This window comes from Fibroporia radiculosa, assembly GCF_000313525.1.
Source record: "Fibroporia radiculosa TFFH 294 genomic supercontigs, scaffold1823, whole genome shotgun sequence".
Taxonomy (NCBI): Eukaryota; Fungi; Basidiomycota; class Agaricomycetes; order Polyporales; family Fibroporiaceae; genus Fibroporia; species Fibroporia radiculosa.
In genome coordinates this window covers 62,969-81,864 of record NW_012133321.1, presented here as the reverse complement: position 1 = coordinate 81,864, position 18,896 = coordinate 62,969, and the positions used below count along the sequence as shown (strand labels likewise).

The window sequence follows — 18,896 nt, the reverse complement described above, 5'->3', positions numbered from 1 at the left end:
CGACGAGTACTGCGGCAGCCGCTCGTTGGCGCGGTCGGATCGCCGAGCGTCGTCGAATGAGCGGATGTACTGTCTCATTTGAGTCGTGGGCACACCGAGAGCGTCTGGGGCTGGGGCTGGAGCAGCAAAACCCCCAGGCCACGGCGCAGAGGTGGGCTGACCAGTGGGAGAGAGCTCTGTCGCGCTCTCTGCTTCTTGCCTGTGATGAACAGGACGTGCAACACACGATGTTGGCATTGCACATAGCGAACAATCAGGGAGCGTACCGTAGAAGCTGGAATACACGTTGCATCCTGCCGACAGCCAGAATCTTGTTTTTTATTTCCTGTCTTCTCTCGCTTGGATGGACATGTTCCGTCATGCGCATTTCCTCTTCCTCATCGTCAAGCTCTGCGAGAGCACGCGCGCGCTCTTCATCCTCGTCTGACGACGCATACGACGACTCCTCCAGCTCGGTATCCGAGCACACCGACAGAATGGCAAGCAGCATTTCTGTAATCTTCGCGCCTACAAAAGGCAGGGACCACGTGAAGGCGTCCATAAAATTGGGCAGCCAATATGGATGGGACGATGCATTGTACTGTCGAATTGTGATGTTCTTATTCTTGTACTTAATTACTGCGGCACGGTTGTGGTACGCGTCCAGGTAGTTCGGTGCACTGAAGATGGTGATGACAGATGGGAATTTCTTCGTCGGCGTCTTCCGGTGCATGGTATATCTGTGTTGCCGATCAACGGTGGACCATTGAGCACGATGCCACGGAGAGATGTAATACCCTGCGTCTTGGGCCTCATGCCCTCGGAAGATCCCAAGAAGGCGGTTTCGTTCCAAGAATTGACATGCCGCTTCATATCTGGGGGAATCTAAATGACGGAACACTTCTTTTCATATGGACGCACTCACGTGTAGTAGAAGCTACACCCGCGCGTATGATTAGGTTCAAAGGTGTGCCCTAGAGGCAAACCCTGGGGGCGTTCGTAAGATGGTTCTTGCTATGCAGAATTGACATATGAATTGTAAGCCAATGAAATGTAGAAGAAGGAATCACGCACCTCGTGCCCAAAATTTGGTATTGGGTCAGCCCACAAGAGGTCGCAAAGTAAGCCTACTGATGCGGGCTCGACGAAACGATCAAGCTGCACACATTCAGTGAGCCATTAATAAAGACATGCGGCCTCCACCCACCTTATCTATATCTTCTAGTCGCATAAGCTCCGGAGAAATGCCCCCATGAACACAGAAAAATCTGCCATCGATGAGTGCCGTCAAGGGTAACGCCTGGAAGGACTGGATGCACGCCTCATATACTGTTGTGGAGTATTTGTGGAGGCACTCTCGTTTGAACGTGAAGTATTCGGTGAGATGTCTGCATTCATGGTTTCCCCGGATGAGAAACAGCCGATCAGGATACCAGAGCTTGAGTGTATAAAGGTAGAGGAGGCACTGAACAGATAGTGCGTCAAGTTGTCATCCTGTCAACAAGGAGCGTCTAGCGACAGCCATCTTTGTGATGGCTGTGTAAAAGCACAGCAGGTTTAGAGCGCATGTGTAGTTGGCTGCGGGTTGGCTGTGTTCGTGCGCAAGATCTGTGCAGCCAGTTCCCATGCCAGCATAGGCGGCCGACATAACCAGCTATCTAGTATAATGAGCATCACAGAACACTCACCTCGATACCAAAATACCCGCGATCGACATAATCCCCGAGAAATAGGTAGTTGTTCTCCGCAAACGAACCACCCACTTCGAATATTTTCATCAAATCGTACTGTACGAAGCGTCAGAGCAGTGAGCGAACGAAATTCAGAGAAACGCATACATATTGCCCATGGATATCTCCGCACACTGAAGAATTAGATGGATCAGCACGTAGACATGCAGATCTGACTGTCCCATCTGATAGAGGTGCGCTCCATCTAGGAAATTGGCAGCTCACCAGTGACGGGCCCATCAACATGAAGCATATTGGGTTCTTGAGACATCAATGTAGTAGCCTGTTCCAAGATATACAGGGCTTGTTGCTCAGTGAGCCTGCCTTCACGAAAGAAATGTTCTCTCAGCAGGTCAGCGTTTGGCCTGTGAATCCCAGCTTGTACATCGGGTACGTAGAAGTCTTCGTCTCTGGGACAGAATGGAATAGGTGGTGGGACCTGGTAAAGATGGACGCACAACGGTGAGGGCTCTGCGGGCGTGTGGCTAGTGGAGAGGCGCATACATGCTCGACTTGTCGCTTCTGCAAATCGCCGCTATTCGGCACGAACTTGAGGGAAGGTGTAACAGACCTTTCCTGTATCTGGTTCAAAGCAGACGAGTAGTAGGCACTTTGATGATCGTCAAGAGCTGGTGGGGACATGAGGATGCCGATACAACTGAACGGAGTTGACAATAGTTGAAGTTTAGAGAGAACTAACGCGAGCACGTGCGGGCGGAAATACCCATGCGGGTGGATATCGAAGCGCCCACAAGGTCTAATCATATTTGAAGGAGCTCATTACAAGAGGACCCATAGTCAAAGATGAAAGTTCAACTAAGTGCATTATTCATCTAGACTTCTTACGGGGTCAAACAAATCGTTAGCAATGCGCAACACTAGCCCACAAACTACAAACCACTTCTCCCACACAATCATGCAATTTCAACAATATAAATGTGTTTAAACATCACAGGCTCCACCACCACGACACCCTCGCATAGGTCAATATGAACCCATCACACAAACAATAAATTCTTATGAAGCCACACAACTTCATATTTCTTGACGCACACATCAATGATTTAAACCCGTTCAATTAATCCATGCTCGTTATATGCTAGATGTACCGAAGTACTAATGCTAACGACTAATCACACCATCTTATAAAGATGTGTCAATTATTCACTCCGCCGCAACACTGTAGAGCCACACACCTTAAGCAGTGATACCGAGGATGGAGATGAGGACAGTGACTTTGAGGGTGGTGAGAACACCGACAACGTCACCAAGCGCAGCGAGGACCAAAGAGATGAGGCTGCCGAGGAACGGCTGCACGAGCATCACAATGGCACATACGAGGCAACCGAGAACCTCACTATAGCCGAATCAGACGTCACGTAAACATTAATATCAAGGAACCACTCACAGCAGACCAGCAAGCAGCGCAGATACGCAAGCAAGGTTGCTGCTGAGGGTAACGGCAAGCACAGCGCTGACAGCGTCAAGAACAAGCTGCAGACAATGACAATCAGTCACAAGAAAAACAAAATACTTCTAAGCTACCTACAGTCAAGAGGCCGACAACAACCGAGACAACCTCAGTCACAGTCAACAACACACCACCCTCAAGCCCGAGGACAACAGACTCCGCTTCACCAACAAGACCGTTGATCGAAACGAGAGCGCTGCCAAGAACAGTCGTAATTTCGTCCACGAGAGGCGTAAGGACCTCAAGAGTAGCGTTGTCCGCCGTAATGAACTCTGAACCGCCGATTAGGAAGTCGCAAAGGGTTAAGAAAAACGGACTCACGGAATTCATAAGTGTACTGGTAGACTTGCGTGTGGGTCTCGTTGATGATGTCGACGACGTTCTTGGTGGCGCGAGGGACCTTGGGAACCTCAACAGCGGAGACTGCGGGGACGTGCTTCGCGAAGGAAGACACGTCGCTAGCGGGGCCGACGGTGGGGGCCGCATATGTGAAAGCGCTGAGCGCGAGGGTGGCAAGGACAGAGAGGGAGCTGAAGGAGAGCATTTTGAAAAGAGTGTGGGGTGGGTGGGTGACTGGAGCTTGGAGATAGAGAACGAGGCAAAAAACTTGACTGGATGTCAATGGAGAATGGGGTGCACTCGCACCGGCTTTTATGTGTGCGCGAGCTGGCACCCCAATTAACGGCGAGAGACGCACGGCGACCCCGACTTGGGGACACTGCAGCCGCCTGGCTGTGAAAGTGTTAGGCGGGCGCGCTAATTTCGTACTTCCAGGCGATCGACTCGGCAGAAGCGTGTCACTGTCGCAGGGTCCGCAGGCTTGCGCTCGCTGGACTCGCAATTTTCGGACTCACCGTGCACACGTTGCTGAAGAAGCGAGCAATCGATTTGATATACATGTACCAGCAGATGTCCCAGTCGGATTCAAATCCCTACGCATAGCAAGGTCAGTGCGAAATTACAGACCGCGCTCCCAGTTGGAGCGATACACACATGCCACTGCGTCGGCGGAGTGGCGCGGGTGAAACATACAGGAGCGAGTTATCGGTGGTTCCATGACAACATGGAGCATCGTTTTACTGGAAGATGCTTCCTGGGCGTTATGCATGAGCTGCCGTAGCCAATCGCAAACGCACACGAATGGGTGAAGGCGCACCGTGATGGGCGTACGCGAGAGAAGACTCGCTAACCGCGCTAAAATGCAAATGAAGCGGCCTCTGGGAAAAGCCGCCGACTTGCGCTGGTGAAACTCGTCACGACCAGCAAACATAAATGGCACTCGCCGTCGCATTCTGTGACAGGGTTGGCTCCTCTTTGGATCGACGATGAAGTCGCAGCCTGCAGGCTCAACACGATTCGACGCACGGAGAGGCCTCGGATCGGCTAGACCACATCCCTTCCGGCAGTCTGATGCCACGCGGGTTTACAGCCCGCCGTCGGGCCCGCACCATGCCACAGCCCACGGGGCGCCGCTGCCCGCTCAAATGTAATACGATGGTATGATATACAGCAGACGAGGCTACTGGAGTTTCTGCTTCCTCAGTCTTGTGAATGAGTCTTAACAGCATTGAGGAGGCCACAATCGCTACTTGATAACTTGCGACCCGCGAGAAACCACGTTTAGACACCGAAAACATATATGACACTTGATACATGTGGCACAGCGCACCCGCACACTTATTGAAACCGGTTTGACTTTGGGCAAAATTACGATTCCTCTAATAATGAAGTGACGTCACTTGCCAAAATATGAAGGTAGTAGTGGCACCACCGATGATAGTGGACTTGCAATCCGCCCCCTACGATGAATGACTAACGCGCTCAAGCTGAGCTGATAAAATGGGAGTCTTGGAAGAGGACTGTCAATAGGACACCCGAGCCACCGTCCGAGAATCGAAAGGATGCAATCGTAGATGTCAGGCGTCAGTCTTCCCATCGAACCATTGGCGTGGTCGAGCGAACAATAGAGATCTTAAAGTTAAAGAAAGCTTAGTCGTTAACGCTGGGTCTGTTGTCATCCACGCCGGCATCGCATCCTCACGGATTGTACCTGATAGAGCTCAACCGTTAGTGACCGGGGAGTGATGCAGGCTAGCCATGAGTTTGTTTGGCTAGCCGTACCAAGGTCAGAGGCGCGCAGAACTCCAGATGGCTTCATCAATAACGCTAGAAGCGTCGAAGCAGCCCGCCCAACGTCCGCTCGGCTGAGAGCGGACAGATGTCGGATCTAGTCAAATCAGTGCGTCCGCTCTCATCAAGACAGTTGGACGAGCCAATCGAAACCAACCGCACGCAAAAATGAACTAGGGACCCCAAATCTTACCAATATTTCAATAGGTGATAGGAACTGTGATAACGGCGCGATCTGAACTACTACTACAAGGACAGAATGCATGAACAACAGATATACAACAAGAGGGAGACGCACTTCCGGGGAATTGAGACGGGAGTCATCCTAACGCCTTTACAAGAAAGGAAGGCCTCTGCCAAAAGTTGAATGGAGCAGGTAACGTGCTACGTTTCCGACGTTGATCTCACCCGCAGACTCGCAATAAATTCTGCAACTGTCGTCCAATACCCTTGTTGGACGCAAGTATCATCTAAGGGTCGCATTCTACTGAGTCTTCTCAAGAACGAAAAGACAGGTCGCCTCTTACTATGTGTGCCTTTCTCGAACTCAACGAAGCGCGAGTGTGCTCCTCTATCCACAATATCATGTACGGTTTTGCCGTTCCGCTCCGTTCGATCTTCTGCATCGACCTCCTTTGATCGTCGGCTGACTCTTTTCTGCACAATTTCCCAAAGGCCCTGCATATGCTCTCGAGGGACCACCTCATCCTGCACACCGCTCAGCATCAGAATGGGTATGTCCCGTGGGATAAGGGGAATCTTCGAGGCCGAATCCCACTTCTGATGGCAAAGGAATGCGAAGGGGCCGAGTATTGGGAACGCATTAGGGACTAGACGAGGAAGAGAGAGAAATGTGTTTTCGAGAATGAGAGCCCGGATCTGAAAGTCAGCTGTGAAGGAAAAGAAGAGGTTGAAAGTAAGGCATGTAACCCACTGCATGTGGATTGCGGCTGGCAAGATCGATGGAGACTGCTCCGCCGATGGATTGGCCATAGAGTACCTGTGACAGACGTCAACGGAGGTGATTCAAGATATATTCAGAGGCCATGCATAGTACGTACAATGGGTGAGCTGGAAAGTGCCGGGTGTGACGACACGTAATCAAGTGCACACTGTGCGTCGATCTGAATGCCTGCCGCAGCGGGTACGTATAAGTGCCGAAAGTGGATCTCGATCAACTGCTGTATTTTCACCTTTCTCCGATGGACTACCCTCTGAGCGGCCGTATCTGTTGCCAACGTGTTCAGCATGCGCTGAGGAAGTGAGACATATTAAACACACCCTCTATAGGACAACATGAAAACGTTGCATCGCATCTTGACGTAGAATACTTTAGCGAGTGGAATTCGATGGCCAACATTGCCGCCGTTTCCGTGGAACATCAAGATTGTAGGCCGTCGTGAAGCAAACTAGACAAGGAATGTTATAAGCTGTGGTAGGCTCCTTGACCTACGTTCGAAATAAATAGGCATGATGCAATGATTAAAAGCATCAACTTCCGAAATTTTTGACAAATGTGAAGAAAAAGCCATGCTAAATGGCAAAAAAGGACATATTCGGTTCAACCGGACGAGACAAGCATCACACCGGGAGGGAAAATAGGAATTGTGTTCAATGACAACGAATGTCACTTCAACATGGAATCGCGTGCACGAAGTGCGGCGAGTGCTTCACGTAGACCACAATTCAACCAAATCAAAAGAGAAACTGTACCTCTTCGTCACTTTCATCTTCTCTAGTTTCAACTTCCGGCGCCTCAACATGTGACATATCTTTCCGCTGAAGAAGCAAGTAGCATGGCAACTTCAAGCCATCTGGTGTCACGAGCTCCGGATCCTGATAGGGGAGCCCAAAATCAATTGGCAGAGGTACCTCTGTACAGCAAATGGTTGGCTCAACAAGTTGAAAGGAGTACAAAGATCACCAGCATGTACCAGTTCGGGACCCAGGAGGGAAGGCAGATGGGTATATGAGATAGTTCTGGCCAAAGAATAATAGGCCAACACCTGCATGATGTTGTAAGTCAGTTCAAGCGGATGCTCATTTAGGCTATCAACGCACCAACAGTTCCGAGACCCGCTGCTGTAGCGATTGTTCCCTTCAATGTCGGGCTCGACTTGAGTTGTACTCTCGGCAGGGCAAGAGGACAACTTTAGCTCACTTTTGCAAAGTTTTCGATGGATTCTAAGGAAGGCAGCAGCCCCGACATGACAGAAAAATGTATGCTGTTGTGCGGTCGCTGAGCATACAACCGCTGGAGCTCTAACGCGACGAAATTCAATGCTGTCACACATGTCACACACAGTATGTCGCGCATAGAGGCCTGGTTCACTGTCACATTTGTACGACACTATGTATAACTCATAAGTAATGCAGAACAGTTGCAATCTTGAGCAGAACAGAGAGCAATAATATTACAAGATATGTGTACAGACATAGGTATTGCAGTTGAATTCATACAATGATGGATCAAGAATGTAATACATTACTAGCACTGCACAAGTTCAGTAACATGAAGACAGTAGAATCGCAAATAAATATGAGCATAAGTCCGTTGCAAATCCGGTGTCCAAGGTAATTATTTACGTGGAGAGCTGAGGGGAGATCCTACTGATGACGGACGTTCGAGCCGACTTCGGAGCCGCTCGACTTCTCGTTCAAGACTGATCGTCGGGTCAGCAAACAGTAGGATCAGAAGAGGAAGGGGGGCGTACTTTAAAGCCTTCTGTCTGAAATCTCCAGCTTCACGTTCTGCCCTTCGCTTCGCAAGCTGGAGGTCATTCTCAGAGGTATGCTGTTTGACAACTTTAGCTAAAAGACGCCTTTGTGATGCTAAGGGTTCTACTGACCAGCTCGTCCATCGTTTGCCGCATATCGAGAATTTTAGCTTCATATGATTTGACCTCTTCCTCCAGCCGACTCTTCTGACGTTCGGCTTCCGCAAGCTGGTAGTTGGCGTCGCGAGCGCTTTTGTCTACTGTACGGTGGAGACGAACTGAGTCTTTCGATGACTGATTTAATTGATTTGTAAGTTCCTCTATACGACTCTCAAGACGCCGTGATGTGACGGAGGGACGCTGAGAGTTCAGAGATCTAGTCTCGAGGTCTACAATGCGAACATTTAATTCCTTGATCTGTTTCTCGAGACTGGCCTTGAACGTTGACGAATATTAGCGTCGAACATGAGACATTACAAATGGTGTACTGACATTGAGCTTGTCCAACTCGGAATTCTCCACGCGGATCTTCCCTAGCTCGATTTGGCACTCGCTCGCAAATCCTTCGGCTTTCTTCATGCGCTCAAAGGCCATCCCTACGCGGTCAGTCTGCTCTTCGAGGGATCTTTCTATATCTTGCTTCTCCAGCCGCAACCTCTGCAATTCAGTTTCGGAAGACAGCTTCAGAGTGTCAACAGAATCCAATTTGATGGCTTCAAGTTCGGCTTGAAGGGCGCGTCGTGCCTTCTGCAGGAGCGCACGGTCTGCCTCTGCATCATTCAGTACGCTTCGAAGCTCGCGGACTTGAGAATGCAAAGAGACAATCTGAGACTGTTGCTCTGCTTGAGCAGCTGTTGAAGAGTCATAGGCCGTTGTCAAGTCTTGGATCTTGGTTTCTAGGCGTTCCTTATCTTTCTTCCAGGAGCCACCATTATACACTTCCTCGTCGTGCCGCAGCTGAAGCTCGTCATAGTCGGACCGAATCTTCCTGTTCTCTTCCCGTAATCTGCTCATGGTATCCCGCTGCGACTGAAGCTCTGGGGAAAGTGAGTAGATGTAAAGACGGAAGCTCAGTCACACTCACCTTCACTGAGTTGGGCTAATTCAGCTGTACAGACAACTGTGTGAGGCAAGATGTTGTTTATGGCATTGGAACAGCTGACCTTGATATTTCTTACGAGTCTGATCGGAAGCGAAATCTCGCTCAGCTAATTCTTCTTGGTGCTGTTTGCGCTCGTCCTCCATCCCCTCTGCGAGACGTTGACGCAAAAGCTCGAGATCGGATGACTCACGGCCTTCCTCGTCAAGCTTTGCCTCAAGGACGCGCATGCGCTCTTCTGCAGCTGTGAGTTTGGCTTCCGCAGCATGCCATTCTGTTGCGGCATGAGCGTGCGCCTTTTCGGCGTCCGCAAGAGCACGGCGAGCTACGATTGATGTTAAAATACAATCACGACTCGAATACAATCAACTCACCAGATGACTCGGCACGAGCGATCTTGGCCCTGGCGATTTCTGCCTCGTCGAGTTTCTTAAGGTAAGAATTTGTTTGTGCCTTGTACGCTTCGAGGGCCGTCTGCAATTCTGAACGGACGAAATGTCATATCGTTTAGGAATTGAGTTTTGAGAGCGTCGTACCTGACTGAATAGTGGTCGACGCAGTAGCTGTAACTTCCAATTCCTGGAGGCGCATTTGTAGCTGCCGCTTTGTACCTGGGGTTCAATTAGCGCCACATTTAAATCCATGTAAGGGTACGTACTGGTATCGTCTTTCTTGCTAGCTAACTCGACTTCTAGGCGGTCCTTAAGATGAGCGATGTCCATTTGCATTTGCTTCTTCGAAAGCAGCAGCTCCTGCACCTGGTGGCGCTGCTCTTCCAGCTCAGCTTGTGCCGTGCGCTGTTGAGCGAGCTATCCTCATACAAGATAGGTTATACATTTCCAATCTTTGTGCGAACATGTGAACTTACCAGGGCTTTGCGCGACTCTTCAAGACGAGCATAGCTGTCCCTCTCTTCATTGATCGTATCCTGAAACTTGTCCCACATAGTTTGTATACCATGAAGCTGTGCAGCGTCTGCTGCCCGTCTTGCTTCCGCCTCGTCTTCCAAGAGTTCCCCGAGGCGCGCATTTTCTTTGGAAAGACGCGCTCGATAACGCTCTAGGGACTGTTTGGACCCATCCATATTCTCCAATTCGGAAGTGAGTTCCCGCATGGAGGCTTCCAGGTATTGTCGAACACGAGAAGACGCGGCAATTTGGATTTCCAGAATCTGAATCTGATCCTTGAGTACATTCACTTGCGATTGTCTGTCTGAAGAGCGAGAAGAATCAGGATGAGAACCTTTCCGACTACGGGTAGCCCCATTTGCGTGACTAGAATGTTGGGTCGTTGCGGCACTCGCAGCCGATCGTGCATCGGATCCTGTAGACAGACGTTGTGGGGCTTGGATAAAGAGCTGCTTGTTTAGTTCCTCATCCGCAGCTTCAAGTTCCCGCAGCAGACGCGATCGGAACGGTTCGTCTTGAGGCCCATTATTATTCATGATGAGCCTGCGTATTTCGGCATGCTGGCGATCTACGCTAGACTTGATCTTTGACGCAGTTGCTTGAGCCATTTCTGCTTCTTCTAAACGGTTCTCCAGTTGTTTAATGCGTGCTTCGTACTGTGTTTGCAGAGTCGAGCCGGGGGCGCCGGCCTCATCCGCCAACCGAGCGAGTTCGCTGTCTACGCTGTCCTTCGCCTTCTGGACTGTGGCCAACTGTTGCTGAACATCTGAAATTTGCTGCTGACTGAACTTGACTTCATCCCGCAAGCGCTTGACCTGAAGTTCAGCCGCCTCCCTAGCCTGCCGCTCTCGCTCAAAGTCAGCAATCGCTCGACGGGTCTTCTCTTCTTCTGCACGAATCTTCTTGTCCTTTGCCCGCAACTCCACCTGTTCGTTTTCTTTCTCGCGGGCGAGGTCTTCGGCCTCGCTCATGAATCGGCTTTTAGCTTTCTCTAGTGAACGAATATAAGCTTGATTGGCCTGCAATTCCTCCTGAGCCTTTATAAGCTGGCGGTCTGTCACTCGCTTCGCTTCCTCCAAGACATGCACATGCTCGACAATGGTCTTGTCTTGCTTGGCCTCGAGCTGTTTGATATCCCACTCACGTGCCTTGAGGTCCGTCAACGCTTTATTGAGATCTCGATCAAGCTTGACGTTGTGATCCTTGAGCCGTATGATCTCTGCCTTCTGATTAGACGCCACTTTCTCAAGTTGAGTGCGTTTTGCAGATTCGGCATCTAGTTGCTTCTTGATGGTATCCACTTGCCTGTCGAGGGATGCTTTCTCTCGTTCTAGTTGCAAAAGAACGTCTTCATACTCCTCATATCTAGCCTGTGCTGTGATTAATTGGCGCTCCAATCCCTGCTAATGCGTCAGACAAAGGTCACATACAATATACGCAAGCGTACCTCCTTTGCCTTCTGCGCACCGGCCAACTGACACTCGGTATCGATCTGCCGTGAACGAATCGACTGTAGGTCTGATTCGAGAACGCGCTTTGCCTTCTCCGTCTCAGATAAGGAAGCCTCAGCCTGCTGCAACTTCTGCTGTGCAGACCGCTCTCGTTCCGAAAGAGACCCATGACTCTGTTTTAGAGCCATATACTCCCGGTTCAATGATTCGAGTTCAACCCGCAATTTGTTCTGCCCTTCTGCAGCGACCCTGCGCACATCTTCGAGCTGATGTGATAACTCGCCCACTTGTTCACGTAGATCAGCAATTTCTTGCTCTTTACGTTTCTCCACTTCGCTGCGACGCGTGTCTTCTGTGGTCTTGGCCTCCAACAAAGTGCGCATATCGTCCAGCTCTTCCTGTAACTTGGTGTGCAATGACGCATTGCGGTCGCGTTCGCTGCGGTGGGCTTCAAGTTCGGCGGATAAAGTGTCCGCGTTGCCTTGTAGCTCAGATATCTGCTTTAGGAGAGCCAGACGCTCCAGCTTGGAGGACTCTAGTTCGGAGACGAGACGACTAATGTCACTCTCCTTCTGCTTGATCATGTCGGAGTAGTCGGAAGCGGTCCTGGCCATCTCAGTAAGCTGATCTTTAGTGTGTCGCGCCTCCTGTTCAAGGTTATCTGCTTTTATTCGGAGAGCATCCCTTTCAGATGATGTTTAGCGGAACCAAAGCGCACCATCAAATTTCCTTCTTACCTGCTCTTCAACTCGGCGTTGAGCTTTCCGTCCAGATCAGACATTGTCGACTCCATGCGTTCTTTAGTCCGAGCCAAGTCTTCTTCACGTTGGGCTACTTGGCTTGTCAATTCCTCCCGCAGTTTCTGAAGTTCGTCCATCTCGACTTGAAGCGTCTCGATCTGTGCTCGGGCTATGTCTAAATCCTCGGCGAGCTCTATCTCCCTCTTCTCCCACTCCTGCTGCTCACCCTCCATGCGGACAAGATGCTCGGCTGCTTGATCAAAAGCATTTCTGAGCGTTTCATGCTTCTCTTCGCTCTCCCGCTGTAACTGCAGCGCTCGGTCTAGTTGAGAATCGAGTACGTCAAGGTCTGCTTGCATAGCTGCTAGCTCCTCTTCTAATTCTGCTTCGCGCTTCTTACTGCGGTCTAAAAGGGCATCTTTATCAAGACCCAGAGCGCGCTCACTCTCGAGCTCAGTCTCCACCTTCACTTTTTCCGCTTCAAGGCGCATGCGCAGACTCTCTAAAGCCTCCTTCTCTCGTTGATCTCGCTCTGCTCGCTCCTTGGCTAGGAGAAGCTCTGCTTCCTTCTTTCGCAATTCATCATCGTTCCGCGTTGCTGCCAACAGTGGGCGAACCTGCATCAATCACCATGAGCACCCCACTGTTTTTGACAGCCAGAATATACTACGTACTTTGCTGTATAGCTGCCACCATGGCCAATCACGCAACTCCCCATACACGCGAGCGTTACGTTGGATAGTGCGAATCGCGACGGCTCGGTTCAAAATCTTCTTCATCTGTCTCCTAGCACTCCACATTCGCGCAACAGCCTGCAGTCTCGAGAATATTCCATATAAGAGCAAGTCCCTGCGCTCCTCCAGCTCGGCTAGCACACCTGCCTTGAAAAATATTTTCGAGGTTCCAATGCGGAAATTGGCCTTGTCGAGTTCCAGAGCCTCCACCATACGTAAGGAAGCTTTCCGTCCATCCATATACCCGCGGGGAATAATCCCTGGCGTAAGAACCTCATAGCGCTGGCGAAATTCAACAAAGGGAAGGCGATTAGGGTATCCCAATCGTGCAATTCGGATACCTTCCAGCACACCATTACACCGCAGTTGATCGAGGACTAGCGGGACATCCACACGACCAGCTTTCTTGAGCGAATTGGGAACTATACATCGAACAAAATGAGGCTGAGTAGCCTGGAGCTGGGCCATGAGATTAGCCAGCTGCTCCTTGTGACGCTGGCCTCCAGTTCGAAATGCGCCTTTCTTCGTCAGACGCTTCTTGCCCATAGACATCGAGCTGACATGGCTTAATACAACGGATGGTGTGTCATTGTACTCTGAAAAGAGAGAAGCTATGTAGGATTCCGTAGACGACGCCATGACGCGAGTCAAGTTGTCATTCAGTGGGTCCTTGTTCTTCTCCAACCAGCCATCAGTCCTATACTCGACGCGACCTGCATAATGGTGCACTGTGAAGCCTTGATCTTGATCAAAGCGTGCCGGTTCATACTTAGTAGTGCCTGGATGTGCCTCCTCCCCAGGTGGTATCTCGCCTGCCCACAGCGCGTGTAGTTTGTTTGTGAACGTGCGGTCCGTCGCTTTCGGCATAATACATTCCTCATCCAAGAGACTGAGCACGCCGATCGCGCTTCCACTTGCTTCAATGAGGTCGATCGTAGGCTGCAAATCCAATCCAAAATTGACATAATCCCACTCGATGCCTTCGCGCGCGTATTCTTCTTGCTCTAACACGAACATGTGATAATTGAAGAACTGCTGAAGTTTCTCGTTTGTATAATTGATAAGGAGTTGCTCGTAACCATTGACATCAAAGATCTCGAAACCAGCGATATCAAGGACACCGATGAAGGTAGACTTGGAGGAAGGACGATCCAGAGCTCGGTTTATCCGATCGACAAGCATCCCAAATGATTTCTCGTACAAGGTCTTGCATAATGCTGAAAGCTCGTCTAATGCCTGTTGCTGCGTCCTTGCTTGAGTCACCCATTCACGACCAGCGAGCACGCGGGGACGTAGCACAGCTCGTGTGAACTCTGGCAGCTGGAGCCCTAACAGATGGCAAACACGTTCGACCTGGGAAGGATCAGGGATGACTGCATCGTCAGATCGAGTGGCTGCAATAGCGATGTTTCCTATGTGCAAAATGGCAGCCACCACACGGAAGAGATCGAACTGCTCGGCAGGCGTAAAACCAACAATGTCGAGCGCGCTCTAGCACGCAGCGTCAGCTTCCCATAAGAGACCACCGGTGATGCATACCTTGAGCAATCCCCATTCTTCTTTGTCGTCTATACCATCTACTTCTCGTCTACTCTTATTGAGATATTCATAGTTTTCTATGCCACCATCGAGAAGCAGAGGCTCTACAATAAATCGGGTTAGTTATAGAAGTATGGATAACCGATTGATTTACCCTTCAAGCTGCTACCGCCCTCCATTAGTTGGTAGAATACGTGGAAATTCCGCTCGGCTTCACTCCTAACGACCACTCTGCTTTTCTCGAGCAGGTACCAATCGATGTTAGCTCCGGCAATGCTTCCATCAGGCGCAAAACTAATTCTGATAAATTTTCCAAATCGACTGGAATTGTTGTTCCTCTGAGTCTGTGCGTTACCAAATGCTTCTAGTATTGGATTTGCCTGAAGTATTTGGCGCTCAAGTAGACCCAATCGATCCTTGGCGGTAAGCCCTGAACTGGAGCCACTCGTCGAGACCCCCTTCCCATGTTTTCGGAAAGAACTGGTCCGCGGAAGACCAGTTGAAGGCATAACAGAGCCAAATGCCGATGTAGAAACTAACGAAGGTGACTGTGAGTGCGAAGGGGTAGACTGAGGCGGATGCGCATCGGTAGCAATGGCTGCAAGGTACTGAATGACTTTCTTGGTACTCTCGGTCTTTCCAGCTCCCGACTCCCCACTAAGGATGCACCATGATCAATTCGTTCCAACAGATACATAATAACGACTCACGTAATAAGAATGCTCTGATTTTCGCGCTCATCTCCCATGTTGATCCATGCCCTCTCTGCGATCGCAAAGATATGTGGTGGATTTTCATCCCGACGTTTACCGCGATATTGATGGACTATTGCGTCAGAATATAGGGGCAAGTTCTGGTAGGGATTGACAGCCACCAAGAATAAGCCTGAATATGTCTAGAGGCACAACAGCCAGGTGAGTAAGCATATAGAAATTCGGTTACACTCGCCCATCGCAGATTAGAACGGGAAGAAACCATGATTCGGACAATTGAACATGCACTCACGTAGATTGCACCTGAACCGTACCTTAGCCTCAAATTGTGCACAACACTGGCCTCATTAAGGAATGTCAGATCCGCAATGTCGTCGACTCGATCGAATTTGGGAGGGTTCATCTTGGAGAGTGCATACAGCGGCAGTCGTCGAATCTACACACCACTCGGTCCAGTACAAACCACCGCGATAAGATGAGCAAGTACGCACCTCCCCTCCGGATGCAATTATGACTTCACCCATGTCGTCTTCCTCTTTGACTACCCAGCCAGCGAGATAGCCATCCTTGTCGTCCGGTACCCATACCCATTTCTTCTCGTTGAACTCGGCCTGCAGCGCGGCAGCCCGCGCAGCTTCAGCGCTTTGAGACATTCGAGGGACCGGCATAGCCTGCCCTTCACCTTGAGCAAGCACGCACTGGTAGAAGAAACCTAGTGTATGTTTGAATGCGATTCGGGGAGGTCGCGACTCGCGAGACGCGCCCATGTTTGGCTTGGTTGATCACGTGCCTATGCCAGTATGATCGCGATCTCCGCTCACTGAGCTCAGGCTTGAACTTCGAAATCATTCCGTACTTACCACTTTTTGCAGTGACTATCAATATAAAGCTATAGAAGTACTGCAATATATGCACTTCCAGCACACTAGATACCTGGATTAAGCGAGCACAGCGAGAACCGTATAAACTTAATCCCTTAGCCAAGCCTCTGAATCTCATGCTAGTGCGTAGGACGCGCTGCCTTCCGCCGCCGAGCCCGGCCTCTACGCTCGACCTTTCAGTTCGCTAGAAGCAGAATGCTTTGTTTTATCTGAGCAGCTGCAGCACACTGGTACCTTGCGACTGCTTCATTGTTCCCATTGCATGTGCTTTGAGTCAGCGGGTTGGCATGTCTCGTAATCTAGCCACTCCTTTCGGGTCACTCCTTTCCTTGCCAAACCATTTTCCCTAGAGCCACTTGAGCGAAACACGCCCTCAAACTATCGTGCCCCTCAAACTGGAAGAACAAGATGTATCCGTACGACATGGACGTTGACGATTGCCCGACTACGGAATCGCGTAGCAACGAGGCTGTCGTTCGATGGAAATGTTCTCAGCCCACCTCTTCTCCCTTGAACGCGCTTCTGGAGGAAGCAGCCAAGCATAGGAGGGGGAAAGCAGGTATTTTCATCATAGTTTCTCCTTACCTTGGCCATGGAAGCTCATTTATTATTAGCTCAACCGACGAACACACTTTTAAGTGAGCATTCCTTCCAGTCACTGTCCTCCTACAACCCCCCCGGTGCAGCCTTCGCAGCAATACCTGACACAATTGCTCTGCCCACACGTTCGCGCTCAGTTCGCGCTCGTCGGGTCCGAGAGCCCATCACGCCGCGAGCATCCGCTCAACCCGAGCTTTTTCCCACTTCTGCCGTCTTGGAATGGAACGGATCCGTGGATAAAGTTGCTCGAGATGCCGATACTAGTGCGCGCAAACGAAAGGAGATGATGGAGATTGCTAAGGCTAGTGTCAGCCGGAGGGGCGAAAGCTCTTCTCGTGCTGTCCGAGCTCGCCATAAGCTTTCGCGGAATTCGCAGCAGACCCTGGCGCAGAATCCCATCAGTTTTGAGAACCAGATGTCAGATGGACGCACCGCTATTGCTGAATCGACGTTCCAAGGGCGCTCTCGCGCGGCCGACTCGATTTCTTTGGATGGTTTCACGTCCGGCGTTCATCCACACGCAGGGCAAGACCAAACGGAGGCTTCAAACTCCCGTTCGTGGTCAACTTCTTCCGCTCTTGTTCGCTCGTTTTCTGCCGGATCACCTTCAGTGAGTGGGTTAGAATACCTCGAAGGGGTTGATACTCTGAGGTCAAGTTGGGCTTATTCACCGCGAGAGGCACCGTTGACTCCACCCGATGAGTATGCACCACGCAAGAGCAGCATGTCTCCGCACGAGGAAGTTCCTGTCCCTATAGCAACAAAACATGAAGTGATGCCGCCAGCTCTCTCCAATCCCCCCACTCGACTGCGAGTCTTAGGTATGCGCCCCGTGAGCTATCCAGCACACTCCTCATCGCAACTCACGCCTTCTCAAATACTACCCACAAAACAAAAGCCGTTCAAACCCCCGATCGCACGGCCACCCCATGCACCCCTCGCGAGGTCAGCTCGCTTGACTGTCCCCACCGCCGTTGCACCAATAACACCCGACTATACGCCACCTCCTGCGGATGGCAAATCCCACGCGCCTGCCGTTTCTAAAGTACCGAGGAAGGGTGCCAAACGTTCTCCTTCGCCAGCACCAGACGCAAACTCCAGTTTTGGAGAGATTGAGCTTCCATTCGACTTCGAAACTTTGGATGCGGAGATGAGAAAATATGATTAACTTGGCAATTCTGTTGTATGCTTTGTTGAAAACTTCTGGTGGATTGTCAGTCCTAGTTGTCCGGGCCCGTACATGCCTCTTTCTTATTTGAGGTGGACATCGCAGAACTTACTATATGAGCCACAATAATCATTGTATACAGCATACAACTACTTACAGTATCAAAATGTTTCATTTGGTAGGGACCTACAACTAAATCGAAGCTATGTACACAAGCTAAAACTCTATACACAAGTGAATGAGAGGCGACCGTTATGGCGTTCGACGCGCGAGGGCTACGGCGATTCTTTTTTGTTAATTTTTTAATTTTTTAATTTTTTAATTTTTGATTTTTATTCTTCTTGTTTATAAGGGTCCGTACTCTAGCGCGTACATGTAGACCGCCATAACAGCTCGTCAGATAAGTGACCATGGGCTCCCCATCCGCCACCCCGTCCACCGTCCCACCTAGCGTGGTCACATGACCAGACCATTGGAGGCTCTCCCGGGCCCATTCCACAAATTCCGCTGACGACCCACTGAGGCAGGGCCGTTTACTCCAGATAACAACGATGAGCGTCGCCGCGCACCAAGGCGGCCCGTTAAAGGAGGCCCGCTAACCCAACGAATATACACCTAACGCAGCCCGACAAGGGCTCGCTCCCCCCCCCACTGCGTGACACATACCCCATACCGGCAGAGCCCCCAACTCCTGACCTATTTTCCACTGCCCTTAACCAGAGGTCCCATCGAGAAGGTTCGCGTGCATGGGTGGTGGGTATGGTGAGAGTGCCTTGGCACTCCCCCAGTCGGCATGGTAATCATGCCTCCCCTGCTACACACAAACACATCCGCTATCGATAGTGCGCCCGTCCTTGAAGGCCGGTCTGTGCAAAACAGAGCTTGGTGCAGATGGCGGCCGGTGATACCGTCCGAGAGATTTACGTTCCCCCTTAACGAAGGGGGTCGCGTCGAGGATGCCGGAGTGAAATAACAGGGGCAAGGAAGATCAGGTAGTGCAACCCGCCAAAGGCGGTCCTGATTCAAGGATCGAGTT

General features: G+C 50.7%; 5 protein-coding genes across 5 annotated transcripts; 1 reads left to right on the top strand and 4 right to left on the bottom strand.

Annotated features, from left to right (window-relative positions):
• Window positions 1-253: 253 nt before the first annotated feature.
• FIBRA_03312 (uncharacterized protein) lies at window positions 254-2,351 on the bottom strand (the record flags this gene model as incomplete). Its single annotated transcript, XM_012325156.1, has 8 exons — window positions 254-854; window positions 905-993; window positions 1,054-1,137; window positions 1,187-1,444; window positions 1,668-1,766; window positions 1,818-1,843; window positions 1,935-2,148; window positions 2,214-2,351. The coding sequence occupies 8 exons, from the start codon at window positions 2,349-2,351 to the stop codon at window positions 254-256; spliced, it is 1,509 nt and encodes a 502-aa protein (XP_012180546.1).
• A 555-nt stretch (window positions 2,352-2,906) lies between these two features.
• Window positions 2,907-3,724, bottom strand: FIBRA_03311 (uncharacterized protein; the record flags this gene model as incomplete). The annotated part of the gene is made up of 4 exons (XM_012325155.1): window positions 2,907-3,066; window positions 3,118-3,203; window positions 3,259-3,452; window positions 3,502-3,724. 4 exons carry the CDS (start codon window positions 3,722-3,724, stop codon window positions 2,907-2,909), a joined length of 663 nt encoding a protein of 220 aa, XP_012180545.1.
• Window positions 3,725-5,694: 1,970 nt separating this feature from the next.
• On the bottom strand, window positions 5,695-7,519 carry FIBRA_03310 (uncharacterized protein; the record flags this gene model as incomplete). Its single annotated transcript, XM_012325154.1, has 10 exons — window positions 5,695-5,780; window positions 5,838-6,189; window positions 6,245-6,310; window positions 6,372-6,442; window positions 6,504-6,538; window positions 6,592-6,719; window positions 7,024-7,184; window positions 7,245-7,316; window positions 7,372-7,408; window positions 7,472-7,519. 10 exons carry the CDS (start codon window positions 7,517-7,519, stop codon window positions 5,695-5,697), a joined length of 1,056 nt encoding a protein of 351 aa, XP_012180544.1.
• Window positions 7,520-7,888: 369 nt separating this feature from the next.
• FIBRA_03309 (uncharacterized protein) lies at window positions 7,889-15,978 on the bottom strand (the record flags this gene model as incomplete). Its single annotated transcript, XM_012325153.1, has 18 exons — window positions 7,889-7,973; window positions 8,025-8,104; window positions 8,160-8,462; window positions 8,520-9,064; window positions 9,112-9,135; window positions 9,191-9,451; window positions 9,501-9,608; window positions 9,663-9,737; window positions 9,785-9,935; window positions 9,995-11,434; window positions 11,482-12,169; window positions 12,223-12,842; window positions 12,900-14,450; window positions 14,499-14,602; window positions 14,653-15,155; window positions 15,209-15,393; window positions 15,504-15,647; window positions 15,703-15,978. The coding sequence occupies 18 exons, from the start codon at window positions 15,976-15,978 to the stop codon at window positions 7,889-7,891; spliced, it is 7,143 nt and encodes a 2,380-aa protein (XP_012180543.1).
• Window positions 15,979-16,515: 537 nt separating this feature from the next.
• FIBRA_03308 (uncharacterized protein) lies at window positions 16,516-17,860 on the top strand (the record flags this gene model as incomplete). Its single annotated transcript, XM_012325152.1, has 2 exons — window positions 16,516-16,651; window positions 16,707-17,860. The coding sequence occupies 2 exons, from the start codon at window positions 16,516-16,518 to the stop codon at window positions 17,858-17,860; spliced, it is 1,290 nt and encodes a 429-aa protein (XP_012180542.1).
• Between the last annotated feature and the right edge of the window lie 1,036 nt (window positions 17,861-18,896).